A 25,191-nucleotide genomic window follows, 5' to 3' on the forward strand; every position below is an offset into this window, starting at 1 on the left:
GTGTCCTGTCAAGAGAATTTACGCTCGAGACCCAGCAGTTCACTGGAGGCGCAGGCTCTGTTCTGGCTCAGTGCTTCTCGTTCGCGCATGGTTGGTTGGAGTTGCCAAGTACCTCGTAGTGAACACTGATCTTGCGCAAGGTTTTTGAACTCGTCTAATGGACTGTGTAATCTTTGACTTGTCCAGCCGCGATGGTAGCTGCATTCATTTAAATGATAACGAATCTATTTCTTAAAGACAACTGACCGGATAGGTTCGGAAAGGGAACTCCTGACGACCCGAACCATGTGTACGTCTCCGGAGTTTTTTTGCGCAAGGTGATAGTGACCGTGACGACAGTTGAGCTGCCTTTTATAGTTGGCTAAAAGGAACGAGTCAAATACTTATGGATTACTACCCAATGGTTCTTTGACAGGGTCGTCTCGATCTTAAAGTGGAACATTAGGGAGGACAATTGTGAGGCTTTATCGTCTGTTTTACACATTTTAACGCTTTTCCAACTTCTAGCATTGGACAACAGTTTTGAAGGAAGACCATGGCATCGGATACCACTCCAGTGTTGTCGAAACAGGTGTTACTTTGGCTGGTTGTAGGTGAGTTTTGGAGAGACGCACAAGCGTAGCGCAGGCCATCGCTATCCCTACATCCCTCTCAAGGCGTTTGTTCCTTTTCTACAGCTGATGGCCTGACATGAATGGGATATCATTTATGAATGATGACCAAAACATGCGATAGAAACTGCAAAAGTGATTATCATAAAGTATTGAAATAACCCTTTCCAGGTGGGGTAACAATAGATGCAACCGAATAATATTATTCAAAAATAGATTATCTTATATTCAAGAATAATAGAAACATGCGAAATAATAGATTCATTCTAACGAGCAGGCCTACATTTGCTTGTCTGATGCCATATGGTTGACTTATATGGAAAGTAATTCTCATGAAGCCTAATTATAAAATATCATATGTGTATTTGCATAACATTTCGTGAAAGGAGGATGATCCAGACAAGAAACTTAGGTTTACGGCTTGTCAAAATTGCATGTCTTTGAATAGGACAACATTTTGACTTACACTCTAAAAAGTAAAGGTTCATGGAGGATCCTTTAGGAGATCTTCATATTGAAACTGTGGGGGAACCCCTATAAATTCTTCGAAGAACCCTTTAAAAGGGTTTTAATGGATCCTCAAATAATATTTTGAAGAACCTTTTGGGGTTAATTTTGAAAGACTCCCCCCTCCCCTATTATTAGTAGTAGTAGTAATACGCCTAACAATAACACAATATTTTAGTTGTCAGTGTTTATTATGATTTTAGTGGCAAAGCAGAATTAAAAAATCAAAATATAAGGTAAACTCCCAGCAGAGCACCAAGTCCAATGGTAATATCCTCTGGCATGTTGATGTTAATGTGCTGATGTTCTTCGTATCCATAGTCATAATGATTTTGCAGTATATGGTGATCGAAGAGGTTTCCTGTTATATTCATCAGAGGTGTAGGGAGGGTGAAGTCTGTGAATCCAAAAAATAGTAATTATACAGATGTTTAACAAAACATGCACACAACAGTATTCATATCTTAGTTTTTGTGGTAAATGTGAATGGAAAAAACTATTTTGATAATGGTTTTCATACACATACCAAGTCCATAATGAAGAGGCCTATGGGATTTTCATTGAAGAGGTAAGGGAGGAGGATGGTACATGTGATCTACATAACATACCAATACCAATTGACTTACCTTTGTATGCCTCCTCGTCTGTATACCTGCAGACACAGACACAAAAGTGAGCAGTTCATTCATCTGCACCCAATACAGCTAGCCTTGAACATATTCTTATAGCATACATATTGTTACCTCTTTGTTGATTGATATCCATTGAATTATGTCAATTTTCTGTTTTAGAAAGATTTGCACAAATGTGAAAAGATAGATGGTATTATCATAAAATAATATACATTTAGATCATACAAGGGACAAACCTTACCTTCAATTGAGGAGATCTTAAAACATTTAGTTAAGTGCCTGCACCTGCTGTCCTTTCAAATCCAAATGTTTCAGTTGGGCAGTTAGGTTCCTGCAAGAACCCCCACCAACTAAGGAGGTACCTCGATGAACCCCACCTCCTGTGGTGTTCTTGGAAGAACCTTTTGGGGGCCATTTTCAGTGCCAAGAACCCTAAGGTTATTCAAAGAACTTTGAGGATCTTAGAAGAACCCTTGTTGAATCCCTAATTTTTAGAGTGTAACAGCAAGTTGGAGGTGCTCAAAACAGACCTATCCACACGGGTCAATTATCTAATGTTTTAATAATGCATGGGGCCCTCCTGCTGTAGAGAAATTGTGCACACTTATCTTAACCAGCCTGCTGTGCTGAGGGCTGAAGTCTGACTAGGTGTGCTGCTGTCTGTGCACACCTAAGGGTCCAACTCAAAGTGTCATAAAAACGAAATGCCCCCCAATGTAAAAAATATTTTCATATGACCCTCCCCTTGTGCTGAATTAACTCAAAATGATGTTTACGACCACAAATAACAATATCTGTAGTGACCCTGTGTTTATAAATGTGGAAATCGATTTGTTTCTATTCAGCTTGCTTTTGTGGCACAGTTAATGCCACGCAGGGCTACGGGCCAGAAGGTTGAGGGTTCACCGACGAGCTCACTCTCCCTGCCTGTTTCATTAGGCCTACACTACGATCTGAGCCGGCTGCAGACAATGATCAGCTGTGGAAAATCAGATGTTCAACATTTTGATGCCATATTTATAATTATATAAAATATATGCAATGAATTTTCCACCAACAGGTTTCTGTGCCAATGCACCACACAACCAATAAACAAATCATACCGACTTCAGGAGCTTCAATATCATGGTTTGTGTTTTCAACAACACATTAAATAGACTATGTCAATCTCAACCAAAAAAAGAATGCATCCCTCCCTACCTTGTAGGCATACCCAGTATCAATGGTTTGGCAATCTCCGAATGTCATTCAACTTGGGGGCGTTTGGTAACATGTCTCCTTCCATTCATCAAATACCCACTGCACAGTTTGGATTGTTTGATTAATTTTATCTGACAGTTAAAAACAACTATACATAGATTTTAGTACAAAGATTTTAAAAAGCTACCAGGATTGAGCAATAAAGTCGGGGATTTATTTCCATTCTGGTCCCTATTTTGTTTTACATAAATACCTATACAATTACATAGATATAGACACAGTTCAGAGATATAGACAAAAAAAGGTTATACTGTTCACACCTTAGCCAGCTTTTGACATTATTTTTAAAGTGGTTATGGTTGTTATAGCTTTGAGTTGCTGTGTTAGTGTGTTCCACTTAACAGCGCAGGTATATAAAAATTTGTTCTTATCAGATAGACTCATATTTAAAACTGTGAATATTAGAGTCTCTGGCTCTGGTATTATACTGGTGGACATCTCTAACAAATGAAAAATAGTTGGATATCAACCTGGGGGCTGAGTCCGTGATAATTCTGTGGACCAGACCAAGTTGAAGTAATACTACAATTTTTTTCCACAGATAGCCAGCCTAGCTGCTTAGAATGCTTGACCTCCAGATGAGTATGAGGGGGAGTTTAAGTACAATTCTTACAAGCTTGTTTTGGTTGGTCTGTACACTTAGAAAAAAGGGTTCCAAATGGGTTCTTCAGCTGTCCCCATAGGATAACCCTTTTTGGTTCCAGGTAGAGGCCTTTTTGGTTCCAGGTAGAACCCTTTCGGGTTCTATGTAGAACCCTCTGTAGAAATGGTTCTACATGGAACCCAAAAGGGTTCTACCTGGAACCAAAAGGGTTCTACCTGCATCAAATGGTTCTTCAAAAGGTTATCCTATGGGGACAGCCGAAGAACCCTTTAAGGTTCTAGATAGCACCTTTTTTTCTAAGAGTAGCTTATTCTTTAGATGTTTAGGGCTGCTGGTGAACCATGATGTGCACGCATAATCAAAATGAAACTGGACTAGCGCACTTGCCAGAGTCTTTAGGGTGTCTACAGTTAGGTTTCCATCCAATTGGCGACCGATGTTCATGTAATATTCTAAAATCTGCATAAAAACAATATGCGCATTTTCCCATCAGTGTTGTTTCCATCTAATTGACTTGTTGCAGATAAGTCTGAGCATAAATACTTTGTGCACATAAAAATAGCTTTTGCAGTAACATTTTCATGTACCAAATAAAAAATACAAGAAGTATAGTGACGCACCCGTGCGTCAATCTAATTAACATAATAAAAAATCCCCATTAAAATCGTCAGTTTAAGCTAGAGATCTGTTTATTTTTGCATGGGTTGTGTCGGCCTTCCACATCTGCGGTGGAAAGTGGCGAGCTATATCGCTGTTTGTCAGACCAGGAGACATACCGAAAATCGGTCTTCTCACGAAAACGTGTGTAGCGTCCGAACGTTATGGCCTGTTAACTAATAGGACCCCATTATAGAAAGACCCATTATGACTCTCAAAAGGACTTGTCTGAAGTTAACCCATACAAATGAATGGAAGTATGGCGTTAGTTTTGTGCCAACAAAAAAGGGGTTAAATATGTGTCCCAAAAATTTTTTTCCTGAGCTTTCTTATATCTCCTAGATATAGGACACTTCAAAAACGAATTCCTTATGATTTTTTTTTACTGTCTTTTTTGCCATTTATGAATGTGTTATTCAATGTGTTTCTATGGGCTATAGTAGTAAAGGCCAAATTCAATATTTTTATATATTATTTTATACATAAAATTCAAAATAAAAAAGCTTAATGATCCATTGTATGACCATCTTAAAACAATTCCATATGCTAGCTGGTTGTGTTTATGCCGCATATAAAAAGTAATGCATTTAAAAAGTTACAAGACAAATATTTAGGCTATATTGAAGCATTAGGTTCTAGGTTCGCAAGGAATAGCCGCTCAGATTGGAGAGGAGGCCGAACTTGCATTAAGCTTTCCTGAATAACTGGGCCTGCCAGGAGCATATGTGGCCACACTATTATAGGACGACTTGGGAGAAGGAGGATCTGAAACAGACAGCACATTCAGTATCAGAAGTAAAAATACAGCCAGACTGGCCTGCTACTGTGCCTGTCTAGACCTTATAAACTGTCGAGAGTAGACCCACAACTGATCCAAATGGAATTAAACATTCAAATCACAGGGATTTTGCGTCATTATTCAAATAACATTTTCACTGCTGCCTAGAGTATAATTTTGTACTCACTTGAAAATAATAATGCAATTACTCATTGCATTGTGGTGTTCTAGGCTAGTGCAGGTAGGATAATTGTATTGTCCCTAAACAAGATCAATAGGGGAGATTTTTGAGCGCATCTCATGTCTTCGCTGTTCTTGTGGATTCATATTGGAAATTGATGCAGCTTTGAATGCTTTCACGTGTGGTATGATTGCTAGTTAGTCTATTGCAGATATGGACAAACGATCCACCTACCACTATTGTCACTATGAATGGTGGATGGAGGGCAGGATAGACAGTTAGACTGGTAGACTATTGACCTGGGCAGGATAGACAGTTAGACTGGTAGACTATACTGACCTGGGCAGGGTAGACAGTTAGACTGGTAGACTATACTGACCTGGGCAGGGTAGACAGTTAGACTGGTAGACTATACTGACCTGGGCAGGGTAGACAGTTAGACTGGTAGACTATACTGACCTGTGATATAGTAAAAGTTAGCACACGAAAAGCGTAGTGCATAAGGGAAGTACCAAATGTAAGGGTTGGGGTGAGGTGTGACCCAGGTGCGGCGCAGGATATACAGTAGGCAGTAGGCAGAGAAACAAGGATCTTTGCTGGTGGTCCCGAAGCCAAAATACAAAATAACGAACTTATCACACAAAAAAAAGGCGCCGCAAATAAGTCTCCAAAAACCATCCGACAGAAATATGAAATACTACTACGACGAACCTGGGGGACAGGTTCCTGGACTCCACGCGGAGTTAGATCCCACGTGGAGAGTCACACCCTCTGTCCCGGGCGAAAGACCGGGGCCGGGCGACGCCTGCGGTTGGCCTGATGTTGAGTCCTGACCCGAGGTCCGCTTAAGCGCCGCCCGTACCTGCCTCCAGGTGCGGCGACAGCGACTGATGTGGGCCTGGACCGACGGGACCACCTCCTCCTCTTGCTTGGGGAATAGGGGGGGTTGGTACCCGTATTGGCACTGGAAGGGGGACAGGCCGGTGGACGAGCAGAGAAGGGTGTTGTGGGCATACTCCGCCCACGCCAGTTGCTGTCTCCACGTAGCTGGGTTGCTGGACGCGTAGCACCTCGGCACCCCCTCCAGATCCTGGTTTACGCGCTCCGTCTGCCCGTTCGACTGGGGATGGAAGCCAGAAGACAAGCTGACGGAGGCGCCGAGGCAGGTGGCGAACACCTTCCAGAACCTGGAGGCGAACTGAGGGCCCAGAGCCGACACCACATCTTGGGGAAGGCCATGGACCCGTAAAACGTGCTGCACCACCAACTTAGCCGTCTCCCGGGCCGACGGGAGTTTGGGAAGGGGAATGAAGTGGACAGCCTTCGAAAACCGGTCCACAACGACCAGGGTGACTGTGTATCCATCAGAGGGGGATAGGGCGGAAATTAAATCCAGCGAGATGTGGGATCAGGGGCACTTGGGGATAGGCAGGGGTCGGAGCTGAGATGGTGAACCGGATCATGGTGAAGAAAAACGCCCACCTGGCCTGGCGCGAGTTGAGCCTCTTGGCCCCCTGAATGTAGGCTAAGTTCTTGTGGTCAGTCCATACGACGAATGAATGGGCGGCCCTCTCTAGCCAATGCCTCCACTCCCTCAGGGCGAGCTTGACCGCTAGCAGCTCACGGTTCCCCATGTCATAATTCCGCTCCGCCGGGGACAGCCGATGGGAGAAAAACGTGCAGGGGTGAGTCTTACCGTCCGTGAGGAACCGCTGGGACAGGATTGCTCCCACCGTAACGTCTGAAGCATCCACCTCCACAATGAACGGCAGGGACGGATCAGGATGCCCGAGGACCGTGGCCGATTTAAAGCGCCGCTTAACCGCATCAAATGCGTTCCCCGCTTCCGGGGTCCAGGCGAAGGAACGTACGCTCATCTGGGTGAGGGCTGTCAGGGGAGCGGCTAGGGAGCTAAAATTGCAAATAAATCGGCTATAAAAATTAGCGAACCCTAAAAACCATTGTAGTTGCTTGAGGGATGAGGGTTGGGGCCAATCCAATACCGCGCTGACCTTGGCTGCGTCCATCCGTAGGTCCCCCTGGGTGACGATGAACCCCAGGAAGGAGACTGTCTCTGTGTGGAACACACACTTCTCCGCCTTGATGTAGAGCTGGTGATGAAGAAGGCATGGAGGACCTGCCGAACGTGCTGCTGGTGTTCACTCATGTCCTTCGAAAATATTAGGATGTCATCCAAATACACGAAGACGCTGTAGTCGAGGAGGTCCCGGAGCACGTCATTGACCAACGCCTGGAACACCGCAGGTGCGTTGGCTAGACCGAACGTCATGACTTGGTACTCGTAATGCCCACTGGCTGTATTAAAAGCCGTCTTCCACTCGTCCCCCTCCTGAATCCTCACGTGATGTCGTTGAGCGCCCGGTAATCAATGCACGGCCGCTGCCCACCGTACTTTTTCCCCATGAAGAAGAAGCCCGCGCCCGCGGGTAAGGTAGGGGGATGGATGTGACCCTCGACGAGTGCCTCGTCGATATGCTCCCTCATAGCCAGCGTCTCCGGCAGGGACAAGGAAAACAATCGCCCTTGTCAACTGCAGTAGGCCACTGTGTGATATGACCCATACCACAGCTCCTACCTTTAAATGAGGCTGTCTCACATGTCTCATTTAAACTCTCAAAACTGAGAGCATAGAAATGGGAAAGTGTCATGCCAAAACATTCCCCCCTTGTGTTTTGTTCATTACAGAACCTCAATCAATACCCATGACCTTTTGTGCTAAATGCTGTGTCCACACACTACGAGTCTCATTTAAACTCTCAAAACTGAGAGCGCAGAAATGGGAACGTGTCATGCCAAAACATTCCCCCTTGTGTTTTGTTCATTACAGAACCTCAGTCAATACCCATGACCTTTTGTGCTAAATGCTGTGTCCACACACTACTGTACTCAGAGCCCTGGCTGAACATCACAAGAAAATCCCATTCAAAATGAGCTCAAATAGCATTTAAATGGCCTGTCTCGGTCTCTATCATCTATTTCCCTGTTGTCTAAATAAAGCTTTTAAAAAATACCTGAGGGTGGAATTCCACTCTCCTTTAAAAAAGTAAGTTAGCAGTTTGTTTTTGAGGAGGGTGGAATTCCACTCTCATTTAAAAAGGGAAGTTAGCAGTATGTTTTTATAGTTTGTGATATCCCTCCTGAACTGGGGTTGATCCATGCTTATAGCTTAGCTGCAGTGTGCTTCTAATAAAAAATGTAAAATGTAGAAATCACAAAAGGGCTCCTGCTCCTGAATAATGAGTGACTGTGAGGGCCGGTGCTGGATTAGAAGTAGCATTCTTGGGTGACGCAAACACTTAAAATAATAAACACTATAATGCATCTTTAAACCCAGATTATGCTGCATCCTCCCCATGAAGCACACCAGCATTTCTTTCCCATATGAGGTTATGCTCTGGCAAGGACTAAAATCTCAAACTGAATTAAGTTTATATGCATGTTGTCATGTTGCAAAGCCATCTCTCCTGTTATTTCTCAGTTCTGTTTCTTTGGAACATACCTTTGAACCCTGTTTTTCATCATTACATGACCACTGAGAGGGAGTTTATCAAGCGTTCAATCAGAGGTGCTGACAAGGCTGAGGTATTGACTTGGAGCGGAGGAGGAGGGGGTAGGAAAATTAGAGGAGGAGAAGGATAAGGAAGAGGGAGGTGAAGCTAAGTAGCTTAGGAGACAGAGCGATGGTCTACCGCTGGTAGGGAATAAAACCATGACCCCATGGGGATGACGACAGCAGGGAGAGAAATGTCAAGTGTTCCTCTCCTCCCATTCAGAGCTGGCTTTGTGTGGCAGTCACCATTGAGCCTCTCATAGATTTATTACCCTCACAGGAGAAGCAAGTGGCCTCCCCACTACTCTCTCTGGCCCTCTCCCTAACACACATAGACATACAGTTTAAGTCGGTCTTCTGTCTTCACTAGTGTGGGGTTCTTTACATTTGTTTTGGACACACTTTGCCCCTCTCCAACAAAGCATACTTCACTATTCCTGGGAGAAGGAATCAGATGACGTGCAAGAATCTGAATAAATCTCCCTGTTTGGCGAAGAGAATTCCTCTTAACAGGAGAGAATAATAAGAAATGGTGGAGGCGGGACCGAGGTAGGCAGGATGAACAAGTGGAGATTGATGTTTTGCTTGTTTATGACTTCACAGTTGTCAGCTTTGCTTTGTTCTCATATCCAGTTGGACTCGTGAGACAGGTCCACCCACTTGTCATTGGACTGATTGGATTCATCTGGCATAACCTACACTAGGTGTGGAGAGATCAGAAATAAAACCATGCCTTCTTTTGTGTAGTTGTGCTCAAGTGTAACATGATAAATACAATGAGGGAAACAAGTATTTGATCCCCTGCTGATTTTGTACATTTGCCCACTGACAAAGACATGATCAGTCTATAATTTTAATGGTAGGTTTATTTGAACAGTGAGAGACAGAATAACAACAAAAAAAATCCAGAAAAACGCATGTCAAAAATGTTATAAATTGATTTGCATTTTAATGAGGGAACAGGGACGGCCTGTTCAATAGGGCGATATGGGCGACGCACTGCCAAACGGGAAAAGGAAGGGATTTTTTTTCTAATCAATTATATCACTGCAACAGTAGTTATCAGTGTTGTAATCTATACGTCTGATCTGCCACAGTGCCACACTGCCACTAAATGTCGAATCAGGCTAAAGTCGTGCTTCAAATGGCTCCACCCCCTTTTGGGGCGATTTCAGTCAGATTGAAAATCGCCCAGAACTTCTGTCATAGACTCCCATGTAAAATCTATTTTTTTCAAATTTCAGAGCCTTCAATACAATCTCAATGGGTGTCTGTGGGCTTGCACTTACGCGCTTTCGTCATACGTTACGTAACCATGAACGTAACTGAGAAAAGAGTGGATTGTTTGAAAGAAGTTCCTTTTTGTCGGCGAACAAATTAAGATAAATTGGCAACGAAACAATTAGGACCTCCCAGACCAAATTTAATAATTCAACAGGTTTCTACTAAAGGCGGAAAGTCCTACACCCGAGGATTTTCCAAAAATTGGTACGAACGAAAAAAGACATTGCCACTCACTCAACTGGATGACGAGGGATACAGGCTAGCTGTCCGCCGCCACAACGATGAGGTTAGTGTTGATAATCACAAGTTTACTGGATGTGGATATGGTGTAATAAAGGCAGTTTATTCAGAGGTAAATATATCTGGAATCGCGTTCACGGACCCGTTCGTCAAACTCTTAGGGAGCTATAAATTAAGCCCCATTACTTACCATATCAGATAAGAGAAATTGCTGCAGCTACATATATTTTACATCCTGGCCCTACATAGTTCACTATTTGCATCACTTACCAAAATATTACATGTGGTCATATATGCTTGGAAAGTGGAGATGCCATAGAACGTCAAAAAAGTAAACATTGCTGGAGACACATTGCCGTTTTGGAGAAGACATCGCGTTTGCTAGCGAAGAGATTTGTGGCAAATGAATTTGGGCTGGGAATTGCCAGGAACCTCACGATAAGATATATGCATCAGCATTGCGAGTATCATGATTCTATACGTATTGCGATTCGATACTGTGATTTTATTGCGCACCATATGTCTGTTGCAGAGGGATCAGAAAGCCATGAGAACGAGTTTTGATCAGTAATGGAAATAAAAGTGCTGAAAACAAATTGGCTCCCAATGTGAAAAGATTGAGAACAAGCTATGAAGGAACAATAATGGTGTTTTGGTGCAGGTACAGCCAACTAGCGCTAAAATATTGCGATATTGTCAATACAGTATATCGTAAAGTATCACTATGTAACTCGATTTCTTTCACCCCAATCCCTCAAATTAACGGTAAATAACTGAATTGTTTGCCCCACATTTAGCTAAGATGATTAGCTAGCCAGCTAAAATGTTTTAGTTAGTTAGCAGTCGCATCTACAATAGTTTACTGTCAATAACATGTCTCCAAAAATGACGTGGTGTCTCCAATTGTGTTGACATTTTACAATTGCAATGCGCATCCATGAGTATCCACTTTCTGTAGCTCAGCTGGTAGAGCATGGTGCTTGTAACGCCAAGGTAGTGGGTTCGATCCCCGGGACCACCCATACACAAAAATGTATGCACGCATGACTGTAAGTCGCTTTGGATAAAAGCGTCTGCTAAATGGCATATTATTATTATTATTATTATTATTATTATCTGAAGAGAGCCCCGAAACATTGTGTGCAGACATTTTATGCAATAAATGAAGTAGGTTCAATCTAGTAGTTCTGATCTTCTGATTGGTCCTGATGAGTTGGGCGAGGTCCCCTGCAGGCTACTGTCACTGTTGCATTGGCTCTGAGTCGGGTTCTCTGTCTTCAAATGTTCAGCCTAAGAGAGGGGATTTTTGTGTGTGTGTGTGTGTGTGTGTGTTTAACAGTGATGATGTGTGTGTGTGTGTGTGTGTTTAACAGTGATGATGTGTGTGTGTGTGTGTGTTTGTGTGTGTGTGTGTCCTCAGAGCAAGAACTCGTGAGTTGGAAGAACTGAGAGGCCTATGGCGTGGGTGTTGTCCTTGGCCACCTGCTGACAAGGCTGACAAGATAGGACCCTTTTGTCCATTGTTATTGGATAGGAACAGAACTTATAACCAGCTCCTGACCTAAATAGATCTTAGCACAACATTTTACTCAACATATCATATTCCATATTCACTATAACAAATATATTTACTACGACATTAGCAAGAACCGCCACATCCTCAGCCGGCTAATCCAGTGTGTGAAGTTTTGCGGAGTGTTTGAGTTAGCTTTGCGAGGCAAAGATGAAACTGAGGGCTCCACCAACCCTGGTAAGCCAACACTTTTGAGATCAGTCAATAAATGCTTCTGGTATTGACTTATATGCTGCCCCTGTCTTCATGTTGTTGCTGGACATATCTTTTTTAAAATGTGTGTAGGTCACCTAAATCATCAGAAAAATTGCCCCTCCTGAGAATTTTTTCAGGAGCCGCCACTGTGAGGGAAATAAGTATTTGACCCCTCTACAAAACATGACTTAGTACTTGGTGGCAAAACCCTTGTTGGCAATCACAGAGGTCAGACGTTTCTTGTAGTTGGCCACCAGGTTTGCACACATCTCAGGAGGGATTTTGTCCCACTCCTCTTTGCAGATCTTCTCCAAGTCATTATGGTTTCGAGCCTGACGTTTGGCAACTTGAACTTTCAGCTCCCTCCACATATTTTATATGGGATTAAGGCCTGGAGACTGGCTAGGCCACTCCAGGACCTTAGTGTGCTTCTTCTTGAGCCACTCCTTTGTTGCCTTGGCCGTGTGTTTTGGGTCATTGTCATGCTGGAATATCCATCCACGACCCATTTTCAATGCCCTGGCTGAGGGAAGGAGGTTCTCAACCAAGATTTGACGGTACGTGGCCCCGTCCATCGTCCCTTTGATGCGGTGAAGCATAATGTTTCCAAAGCATAATGTTTCCACCTCCATGTTTGACGGTGTGGATGGTGTTCTTGGGGTCATAGGCAGCATTCCTCCTCCTCCAAACACGGCGAGTTGAGTTGATGCCAAAGAGCTCGATTTTGGTCTCATCTGACCACAACAATTTCACCCAGTTCTCCTCTGAATCATTCAGATGTTCATTGGCAAACTTCTGACGGGCCTGTATATGTGCTTTCTTGAGCAGGGGGACCTTGCAGGCGCTACAGGATTTCAGTCCTTCACGGCGTAGTGTGTTACCAATTGTTTTCTTGGTGACTATGGTCCCAGCTGCCTTGAGATCATTGACAAGATCCTCCCGTGTAGTTCTGGGCTGATTCCTCACCGTTCTCATGATCATTGCAACTCCACCAGGTGAGATCTTGCATGGAGCCCCAGGCCGAGGGAGATTGACAGTTCTTTTGTGTTTCTTCCATTTGCTAATAATCGCACCAACTGTTGTCACCTTCTCACCAAGCTGCTTGGTGATGGTCTTGTAGCCCATTCCAGTCTTGTGTAGGTCTACAATCTTGTCCCTGACATCCTTGGAGAGCTCTTTGTTCTTGGCCATGGTGGAGAGTTTGGAATCTGATTGATTGATTGCTTCTGTGGACAGGTGTCTTTTATACAGGTAACAAACTGAGATTAGGAGCACTCCCTTTAAGAGTGTGCTCCTAATCTCAGCTCGTTACCTGTATAAAAGACACCTGGGAGCCAGAAATCTTTCTGATTGAGAGGGGGTCAAATACTTATTTCCCTCATTAAAATGCAAATCAATTTATAACATTTTTGACATGCGTTTTTCTGGATTTTTTTGTTGTTATTCTGTCTCTCACTGTTCAAATAAACCTACCATTAAAATTATAGACTGATCATTTCTTTGTCAGTGGGCAAACGTACAAAATCAGCAGGGGATCAAATACTTTTTTCCCTCACTGTACCTGCCTTTCTCTTTAATAACTACAATATCTACAACTCTTTGTAAGGTCATTCTTACATATCGATAGGCCCATGTTTTAAGTTTTAACTCTGTTTTTGGGGCCCCACAAAACTTAGAAACAGCAGCATTATTTATTTCACTTTCAATTTTACAGCCCATTGGCTTTAATGCCTGTCTTATAAATCACATTTAACCTTACATAACAAAAGGCACAGCAGCACTGTTAGCTGCAGACAGAGACAGCCAATGGCTTCTCATTAGTGACCCAAAGTCCCCCAGGTAGAGAAGTAAGGAAAAGAGACTCCTCTCTTCCATCACCACCTCCGTATTTAGATACAGTATTGCTGCAGCCTAAATGGCTCTATATTCCCATTATAGTGCACTACTTTTGACCAGTGCACTACATAGGGAATAGGGACGCAAGCTACATCTCTCCACAGTTTAACTACTGGTCACAGCTGGCTGGGAGAGAGAGTCAGTACAATACTTTCAGAGGCCATTCATTCAGTGAGCAGCCAGCCACATATCTGGGCCTTAAAGGTAATGAAGTGTATTTGTGGAGCCTGGCTGCTTGGCTGTTTCCCATTGAAGCCATGCTTCAACTCTCTCTGAAGCCCCCTGTGTGTGCACATAGCAGCACTGCTTCAAGCACTTAGCTGGTCAACTCATTGGGTACCGCTTGCTCTCTGATCCAAGGGAGCTGCATGCTACGTATTAAGAGATTGCACACAGCTCACAAAAGTATGCTTAGAGGCACGCACACACGGACACACATATTTCTGTCAATTTGTGGTTTTGTTCTGCTTTTACCAGATTGCTCAGGACAGTTTTTTTCCCTAGATTGTTATAATTTATGTAATGTTGAGTATCTTGGCACATGAAGGTTATGACTGTCTTTGTAGTATTCTCACTGAGTTAACATTTGAGTGAAGAGCAGTTTATGACGATAAAATACCACAATGAATGAGTGAGCCATAAGCAAAAACCAGTGGCACCTGTCTCAATGGCTGAGTACAACAGGTAGCCATGAAAAGCAAAAACGAAAACCTGTTCACTGAAGGCTCAATGGAACTCCTGAAAGATTCAGGATGGGGCTATCGTTTAGCTGCTTTAAGGGACAGGTGGAAGCTTAGTGGCTGGTGAATATTTTATGAATATTTTATGGGCCCTGTTCAAAAGTAGTGCACTATAGGGAATAGGGTGCCATTTGGGACACAGCAGAGCATAGTTCAGTGGGCTGGTTCCTGGCTGGCAGCTCCCTGCCTTAGCTAATTATTCATTATGCAGATCTGGGCTCACCCAGTCTCATGTCGGCCCAGCGCTGCTGCAGCACAGCGTTAATTTATTGAGGACAGAAAAGAAGGAGAGGCAGGATTCATCTCTCTCTCTCTCTCTCTCTCTCTCTCTCTCTCTCTCTCTCTCTCTCTCTCTCTCTCTCTCTCTCTCTCTCTCTCTCTCTCTCTCTCTCTCTCTCTCTCTCTCTCTCTCTCTCTCTCTCTCTCTCTCTCTCTCTCTCTCTATCTATATATATATATATATATATATATATATATATATATATATATATATATATATATATATATATATATATATATATATATATATATATACAGTACCAGTCAAAAGTTTGGCACACCTACTCATTCAAGGGTTTTCTTTATTTTTTATTATTTTCTACATTGTAGAATAATAATGAAGACATCAAAACTATGAAATAACACATATGTAACCAAAAAGGGGTTAAACAAATCAAAATACATTTTATATTTTAGATTCTTCAAAGTAGCCACCCTTTGCCTTGATGACAGCTTTGCACACACTTGGCATTCTCTCAACCAGCTTCACCTGGAATGCTTTTCCAACAGTCTTGAAGGAGTTCCCACATATGCTGAGCACTTGTTGGCTGCTTTTCCTTCACTCTGCAGTCCAACTCATCCCAAACCCTCTCAATTGGGTTGAGGTCGGGTGATTGTGGAGGCTAGGTCATCTGATGCAGCACTCCATCACTCTCCTTCTTGGCCAAATAGCCGTTACACAGCCTGAAGGTGTGTTGGGACATTGTCCTGTTGAAAAACAAATTATAGTCCCACTAAGCGCAAACCAGACGTGACTTTCAAAGTTCTTGATGTTTTCCAGATTTTTTTACCTTCATGTCTTAAAGTAATGATGGATTGTCGATTCTCTTTGCTTATTTGAGCTGTTCTTGCTATAATATGGTCTTTTACCAAGTAGGGCTATCTTCTGTATACCACCCCTACCTTGTCACAACACAACTGATTGGCTCAAACACATTAAGATGGAAAGAAATTCCACAAATTAACTTTTAACAAGGCACACCTGTTAATTGAAATGCATTCCAGGTGACTACCTCATGAAGCTGGTTGAGAGTCCCCTGTAGCTCAGTTGGTAGAGCATGGCGCTTGCAACGCCAGGGTTGTGGGTTCGTTTCCCACGGGGGGCCAGTATGAAAATGTATGCACTCACTAACTGTAAGTTGCTCTGGATAAGAGCGTCTGCTAAATGACAAAAATGTAAAATGAGAGAATGCCAAGACTGTGTAAAGCTGTCATCAAGGCAAAGGGTGGCTACTTTGAAGAATCTCAAATATAAAATATATTTTGAGTTGTTTAACACATTTTTGGCTACTACATGATTCCATATGTGTTATTTCATAGTTTTGATGTCTTCACTATTATTCTACAATGTAGAAAATAGTAAAAATAAAGAAAATTCCTGGAATGAGTAGGTGTGTCCAAACTTCTGACTGGTACTGTATATACATACAGTGCCTTCAGAAAGTATTCATACCCCTTGACTTATTCCACATTTTGTTGTGTTACAGCCTGAATTAAAAAATTGATTAAATATTTTTCTCTCACCCATCTACACACAATACCCCATAATGACAAAGTGAAAACATTGTTTTTAGAAGTGTTTGCTAATTTATTGAAAATGAAATACAGAAATATCTCATTTACATAAGTATTCAGACCCCTGAGTCAGCACCTTTTTGTACTCCTGAACTTATCTAGGGTTGCCATAACAAAGGGGTTGATTACTTATTGACTCAAGACATTTCAGCTTTTCATTTTTAATTAATTTGTAAAAATTTAACATTATGGGGTATTGTGTGTAGGCCAGTGACAAAAAAAATCGCTACTTAATCCATTTTAAATTCAAGATGTAACACATTGAAATATAGAAAAAGTAAAGAGGTGTGAATACTTTCTGAAGGCACTGTCTCTCTCTCTCTCTATTCAATTCAATTTAAGGGCTTTATTGGCATGGGAAACGTATGTTAACATTGCCAAAGCAAGTGAAGTAGATAGTACACAAAAGTTAAATAAACAATAAATATTAATAGTAAACGTTACACACAGAAGTTCCAAAAGAATAAAGACATTTAAAATGTCATATTATGCCTATATACAGTGTTGTAACAATGTGCAAATAGTTAAAGTACAAATGGGAAAATAAATAAACATAAATATGGGTTGTATTTACAATGGTGTTTGTTCTTCACTGGTTGCCCTTTTCTTGTGGCAACAGGTCACAAATCTTGTTGCTGTGATGGCACACTGTGGTATTTCACCCAGTAGATAAGGGAGTTTATCAAAATTGGGTTTGTTTTCTAATTCTTTGTGGGTCTCTGTAATCTGAGGGAAATATGTGTCTCTAATATTGTCATACATTTGGCAGGAGGTTAGGAAGTGCAGCTCAGTTTCCACCTCATTTTGTGGGCAGTGTGCACATAGCCTGTCTTCTCTTGAGAGCCAGGTCTGCCTACGGCGGCCTTTCTCAATAGCAAGGCTATGCTCACTGAGTCTGGACATAGTCAAAGCTTTCCTTAAGTTTGGGTCAGTCACAGTGATCAGTTATTCTGCCACTGTGTACTCTCTGTTTAGGGTGAAATAGCATTCTAGTTTGCTCTGTTTTTTTGTTAATTCTTTCCAATGTGTCAAGTAATTCTCTTTTTGTTTTCTTATGATTTAGTTGGGTCTAATTGTGTTGTTGTACTGGGGCTCTGTGGGGTCTGTTTGTGTTTGTGAACAGAGCCCCAGGACCAGCTTACTTAGGGGACTCTTCTCCAAGTTCATCTCTCTATAGGTGATGGCTTTGTTTGGGAATCGCTTCCTTTTAAGTGGTTATATAATTTAACAGCTCTTGTCTGGATTTGGATCATTAGCGGGTATCGGCCTAATTCTGCTTTGCATGCATTATTTGGTGTTTTCCATTTTACACAGAGGATATTTTTGCAGAATTCTGCATGCAGAGTCTCAATTTGGTGTTTGTCCCATTTAGTGAATTCTTGGTTGGTGAGCAGACCCCAGACCTCACAACCATAAAGGGCAATGGGTACTATAACTGATTCAAGTATTTTTAGCCAGATCCTAATTGGTATGTCGAATTTTATGTTCCTTTTGATGGCATAGAAGGCCCTTCTTGCCTTGTCTCTCAGATCGTTCACAGCTTTGTGGAAGTTACCTGTGGCGCTGATGTTTAGGCCGAGGTATGTATAGTTTTTTGTGTGCTCTAGGGCAACGGTGTCTAGATGGAATTTGTATTTGTGGTCCTGGCAACTGGACCTTTTTCGGGAACACCATTATTTTGTCTTACTGAGATTTCCTGTCAGGGCCCAGGTTTGACAGAATCTGTGCAGAAGATCTAGGTGCTGCTGTATGCCCTCTTTGGTTGGTGACAGAAGCACCAGATCATCAGCAAACAGTAGACATTTGACTTCAGATTCTAGTAGGGTGAGGCCAGGTGCTGCAGACTGTTCTAGTGCCCTCGCCAATTCGTTGATATATATGTTGAAGAGGGTGGGGCTTAAACTGCATCCCTGTCTCACCCCACGGCCCTGTGGAAAGAAATGTGTGTGTTTTTTGCCAATTTTAACCGCACACTTGTCGTTTGTGTACATGGATTTTATAATGTTGTATGTTTTTCCCCCAACCCCACTTTCCATCAATTTGTAGAGCAGACCCTCATGCCAAATTGAGTCAAAAGCTTTTTTGAAATCAACAAAGCATGAGAAGACTTTGTTTTGGTTTGTTTGTTTGTCAGTTAGGGTGTGCAGGGTGAATACATGGTCTGTCGTACGGTAATTTGGTAAAAAGCCAATTTGACATTTGCTCAGTACGTTGTTTTCACTGAGGAAATGAACTAGTCTGTTGTTAATGATAATGCAGAGGATTTTCCCAAGGTTGCTGTTGACGCATATCCCACGGTAGTTATTGGGGTCAAATAGGGTGATCAGTCCTTGGTTCCAAATATTGGGGAAGATGCCAGAGCTAAGGATTATGTTAAAGAGTTTAAGTATAGCCAATTGGAATTTGTGGTCTGTATATTTTATCATTTCATTGAGGATACCATCAACACCACAGGCCTTTTTGGGTTGGAGGGTTTGTATTTTGTCCTGTAGTTCATTCAATGTAATTGGAGAATCCAGTGGGTTCTGGTAGGCTTTAATAGTTGATTCTAAGATTTGTATTTGATCATGTATATTTTTCTGCTGTTTGTTCTTTGTTATCTCCAAAAAGATTGGAGAAGTGGTTTACCCATACATCTCAGTTTTGGATAGATGTCTCTTCGTGTTGTTGTTTGTTTAGTGTTTTCCAATTTTCCCAGAAGTGGTTAGAGTCTATGGATTCTTCAATTACATTGAGCTGATTTCTGACATGCTGTTCCTTCTTTTTCCATAGTGTATTTCTGTATTGTTTTAGTGATTCACCATAGTGAAGGCGTAGGCTCAGGTTTTCTGGGTCTCTATGTTTTTGGTTAGATAGGTTTCTCAATTTCTTTCTTAGGTTTTTTCATTCTTAATCAAACCATTTGTCATTGTTGTTACTTTTCTTCGGTTTTCTGTTAGAGATTTTTTAGATTTGATAGGGAAGCTGAGAGGTAAAATATACTGTTTAGGTTTTCTACTGCCAAGTTTACACTTTCACTATTACAGTGGAACGTTTTGTCCAGGAAGTTGTCTAAAGGGGATTTAATTTGTTGTTGCCTAATTGTTTTTTGGTAGGTTTCGACACTACTTTCCTTCCAGCTATAGCATTTCTTAATATTATTCAGTTCCTTTGGCTTTGATGCCTCATGATTGAGTATTGCTCTGTTCAAGTAGACTGTGATTTTGCTGTGGTCTGATAGGGGTGTCAGTGGGCTGACTGTGAACGCTCTGAGAGACTCTGGGTTGAGGTCAGTGATAAAGTAGTCTACATTACTACTGCCAAGAGATGAGCTATAGGTGTACCTACCATAGGAGTCCCCTCGAAGCCTAACATTGACCATGTACATACCCAGCGTGCGACAGAGCTGCAGGAGTTGTTAACTGTTTTTGTTGGTTATGTTGTCGTAGTTGTGCCTAGGGGGGCATATGGGGAAGGGAATGCTGTCACCTCCAGGTAGGTGTTTGTCCCCCTGTGTGCTGAGGTTGTCAGGTTCTTGTCCAGTTCTGGCATTTAGGTCACCACAGACTAGTACCTGTCCCTGGGTCTGGAAATGATTGATTTCCCCCTCCAGGATGGAGAAGCTCTTCATTAAAGTATGGTGATTCTAGTGGGGTGATATAGGTAGCACACAGGAGGACATTTTTCTCTGTTGAGATAATTTCCTTTTGAACTTCTAGCCAAATGTAAAATCTTCCTGTTTTGATTAATTGAATAGATGAGTTAGGTCTGCTCTATACCAAATTAGCACACCCCCTGAGTCCCTTCCCTGTTTCACACCTGGTAGTTTGGTGGATGGGACTACCAGCTCTCTGTAACCTAGAGGGCAACCAGTGGGTCTGTCTCCTCTATACCATGTTTCTTGTAGGATGACAATGTCTGTATTTCTGATTTATTTGGTGAAGTCCAGGTTCCTGCTCTTTAGCCCAAAGGCAGATGACAGGCCTTGGATATTCCAGGATGAAATAGTGAAGGCTTTGTGTTCCATAAAGTGTCTAATGTCGTGTGGTTTGGCCTCTCTCTCTTTCTCTCTCTCTCGCTCTCTCTCTCTCTCTCGCTCTATCTCGCTCTCTTGATGTGGCCCATGTTGACTCCAATGCTTCCCACAGTTGTGTCAAGTTGGCTGGATGTGCTTTGGGTGGTGGACCATTCTTGATACACATGAGAAACAGTTGAGCATGAAAAACCCAGCAGCGGTGCAGTTCTTGACGCACTCAAACCGGTGCGCCTGGCACCTACTACCATAGTCCGTTCAAAGGCACTTAAATATTTTGACTTGCCCATTCACCCTCTGAATGTCACACATACACAATCCATGTCTCAATTGTCTTAAAGCTTAAAAATCCTTCTTTAACCTGTCTCCTCCCTTTCATATACACTGATTGGAGTGGATTTAACAAGTGACATCAATAAGGGACCATAGCTTTCACCTGGATTCACCTGGTCAGTCTATGTCATGGAAAGAGCAGGTGACCCTAATGTTTTGTATGCTCAGTGTATATATATGGACTCTGGAGCACTGGAAACACGTTCTCTGGAGTGATGAATAACGCTTCACCATCTGGCAGTCCGATGTTCGAATCTGGGTTTGGCAGATGCCAGGAGAACGCTACATGCCCGAATGCATAGTGCCAACTGTAAAGTTTGGTGGAGGAGGAATAATGGTCTGGGGCTGTTTTTCATGGTTCGAGCTAGGGACCCTAGTTCCAGTGAAGGGAAATCTTAATGCTACAGAATACAATGACATTCTAGACGATTCTGTGCTTCCAACTTTGGGGAAGGCCCTTTCCTGTTTCAGCATGACAATGCCCATGTGCACAAAGCGAGGTCCATAAAGACTTTTGGCTATGTAGTGTATCTCTGTTTGTCACAAAGTTTATCTTTCTCTCTCTCTCTCTGGATCAGCGAGCTGCTTGCATGCGTGTGTGTGTGGAGCTGAATGTGCCCAACGCTGCTTCTTAACACTGTGCTAAGAGAGGATCATTCTTGATGGTTGCCAGGGTGGCCAGTGGACCCAGTCCATTACACAAAATGGCACCCTATTCCCTATACAGCTCACTACTTTTTCCCCAGGGCCCCAAAATGTAGGCATTAGGGTGCCATTTTGGATGCACCCCTATCCTTATCTCATCACTGCACCTCTGGCTAGTGCTACTCCCTTTTTACAGTCTGCAGTGTCTCAAGTAAGTGTACTTCACCCTGGTGAGATTGAGCTGTAGCCTGACTTACTTTGTGTAGCCTAGCATTATCTATTTTCTGCACCTCTGTCTACTCTCTTCTCCAGTAACTGTGTAGGGCTGAGAAAAGAGATCCTTCTCAAAGCCCAGAGAGAGAAATCTGATCCACTTGACTGGTCTCTAGTCTAGTGTTTACCAACTCCGTTCCTCAAGTACTCGCAACAGTACATATTTTGGTTGTGAGTGGCGCAGTGTTCTAAGGCACTGCATCGCAGTGCTAACTGTGCCACTAGAGATCCTGGTTCGAATCCAGGCTCTGTCGCAGCCGGCCGCGACCGGGAGACTCATGGGCGGCGCACAATTGGCCCAGCGTCGTCCAGGGTAGGGGAGGGAATGGCTGGCAGGGATGTAGCTCAGTTGATAGAGCATGGCGTTTGCAACGCCAGGGTTGTGGGTTTGATTCCCACGGGGGGCCAATATAAAAAAATATGTATTCACTAACTGTAAGTCGCTCTGGATAAGAGCGTCTGCTAAATGACTAAAATGTAAAAATGTAAAATGTTGTGGCCCCGGAAAAGCACACCTGATTCAACTTGTCAACTAATCATCAAGCCCTTCAGGTGTTTTTCTCCGGGACCGGAGTTGGGAAACGCTGCTCTAGTCTATTGCCCCTAAGTGTTAAGCCAGACAGCTGGACATGGCAACAATAGAGGTGTATTTATTTCTCTTTGGATTGTACTAGGCAGGAAACATGAACACAAATGTTCTGTCAGTCAGGGTAATTCAGTATTCTGTCCACCACGCACAGCAAGCTGAATTTTCGACAAAGCTTTGTGAGTCACTCTACCTTGAATTGATCTGGCACCCACCCCTCAAAAGCCCCTTGTGTGAGCAAATCGTAGTGTCACCTTAATTAATGTGTAGGTGTATTCATGTAGAGACCATAGAAATGCACTGAAAATGAAAGCCTAATTTCTGGCCGGACTCCAAAGTTTATGAATATATGTGTCTGTGTGAATGTTGCAAAAGTTTCTGTTGACAGCTCGTATCAAATAAAGAGAGCACAGAGAGGGCTCCTGGCAGCTAGGGACATTGTGTAATTGTATTCTTCCACCGTCATCCACCTCTCCTTCTCCTCTGTGTCTCTCTCTGTTGTGTCTCTGTCGTGAGGTGTCTCATCCAGTGGTGGGAACAACCCCATCTCTCGGTCTGTCTCTCTGTACTCATCATGTATTGTAGCATGATGCAACCAGGAAGTGAAATCTCAGACTCTGATAGCTCTTTTCTTTTTTACTCTGAATCTTAATCTATTGTGTACAGCAGAAAGAGAGTAGCTGCAGGCTTTTTTTCAGTCAAACGTCTGCCACTGCCGTGTTGAAACAATTACATTTGCCTGATGCTGTATGAGTTATGAATTTAATCACTTCCAAGTGTCACAGTAAAATGTTGAAGTAGTCACAACATTATTATATAGGCTACCTGCTCACTTCTCTGAAATGGACACAGAAGCTTTGTAGAGGCTGTGTATGGGTTGCATGTGTGGTTAGTCGTGTGTCCATTGTCTATCCCCCAACAAATTGTGCGCAATTAGAATGGCGCGAGAGAGAGAGAGAGAGAGAGAGAGAGAGAGGGGCAGGCAGTCTGTGTTTAATTGCTGGCTGCTGCAGGCCTAATGGGGATGTGGAAGGTGTAATGGATGTCAGTGATCTATCATCAGCAATGCACAGAGAGGTGATAGATCAGTGCCACAGTAATTACCATAACACATAGGGTAGACATCACAGAGATCTAATTTGTGGTGTGCGTGTCTGTCTGTGAGTGTGTGTGTATGTTTGTGTGTGTGTGTGAGAGAGAGAGAGAGAGAGAGAGAGAGAGAGAGAGAGAGAGAGAGAGAGAGAGAGAGAGAGAGAGAGAGAGAGAGAGAGAGAGAGAGAGAGAGAGAGAGAGAGAGAGAGAGAGAGAGAGAGAGAGAGAGAGAGAGAGAGAGAGAGAGAGAGAGAGAGAGAGAGAGAGAGAGAGAGAGAGAGAGAGAGAGAGAGAGAGAGAGAGAGAGAGAGAGAGAGAGAGAGAGAGAGAGAGAGAGAGAGAGAGAGAGAGAGAGAGAGAGAGAGAGAGAGAGATTGAGAGAGAGAGAGAGAGAAAAATATAGGTGTTTATGGGGTCATTAACTTTGTCATTGTGCAGTTTTTATGACCTCTTCAAAACGGCAGGCCTATAAAATGTAAAACCAATTTAAACTGATTAGAATGTATTTTCTTGCATATAAATGGCAGCTCTCAAACAGTCATACGTTTGCCATTTGACTCTTGGAATTACCTTGTTTGAACGACTTAGTATCTCATTCAAATGACTTAGTATCTCATTTGAATGGCTTAGTATCGCGTTTGAAGACTTAGTATCTTGTTTGAATGACTTAGTATTGCGTTTGAATACTTTTTTAAACTAAGTCGTTCAAACGTGATACTAAGTTGTTCAAACAAAATACTAAGTCGTTTTAACAAGATACTAAGTCGTTCAAACAAGATAATTGTTATTTTGTCTAATTAGGCCTAATTTGTTATGCAGCTTGTCAGATCATGTACTGGTTGCTGCAACCATTCATTCACTGATTCCATCCATTGATATGATTTGACAGTTCTTTGATAGCCTAAAGCATGGCTGCTTTTGAATACCAGAGCATGTAAGTGGGCAAGTGTGGAGCGAGTAGCAGAGCTAATTGAGCAGATTTTTTTATGTGTCTATTGTGCTATTTTGGGGGGGATTTAGAGAAAGAAAACAAGTAGACTGCCAGTATGGTGCAATAAACATTAGTGAACGATTTACAGAAAATATATACAAAATAATACATATAGGAGCAAATCAGCCTGAATATCAGGACGCACAAACTGCAACGTGTTTCGACTACTAATTCAAATGCATATTGCATCTGAAACTGTTCTTTAGAGATTGCAACCCCGCTGTCCACACGAAAAGTGTGTTTAGGGCTCCATCTACGTTCATTCCACCTGGGCTTATTGACTTAGTTGTGGATACGAACAGTACTACAGACTGGTGCGTAAAGACATATCCAAGCTAGAGGCAATAGAAAATGTCAGGAATAACTTTACCCGCTCTGAGAAACAACCCCTTAAATCTCCAGAATGACACATCTATAGTCATCCTCCCAGCAGACAAGGGAGGCGCTGTTACTGTACATGACTACACTGTCTATAAGACTGAAGACCATGGTGCTTGCCTATGGAGCTGTGAGGGGAACGGCACCTCCGTACCTTCAGGCTCTGATCAGTCCCTACACCCAAACGAGGGCATTGCGTTCATCCACCTCTGGCCTGCTGGCTCCCCTTCCTCTGCGGAAGCATAGTTCCCACTCAGCCCAGTCAAAACTGTTCGCTGCTCTGGCACCCCAATGGTGG

The 25,191-nt window shown here is 42.7% G+C and overlaps 1 protein-coding gene across 1 annotated transcript in view; it reads left to right on the forward strand.

Moving 5' to 3' along the window:
• Positions 1–41: 41 nt before the first annotated feature.
• The window catches only part of LOC311143345 (receptor activity-modifying protein 1-like), a 75,309-nt gene continuing 50,159 nt past the window's right edge, over positions 42–25,191 (forward strand). The window contains exon 1 of the mRNA XM_084179186.1: positions 42–593. Coding sequence (XP_084035312.1) covers positions 536–593 — 58 coding nt within the window. The 5' untranslated portion in view covers positions 42–535. The remainder of the gene's footprint in view (positions 594–25,191) is intronic.

The sequence above is a fragment of the Coregonus lavaretus genome, assembly GCF_964263955.1.
Source record: "Coregonus lavaretus genome assembly, chromosome: 16".
Lineage (NCBI taxonomy): Eukaryota > Metazoa > Chordata > Actinopteri > Salmoniformes > Salmonidae > Coregonus > Coregonus lavaretus.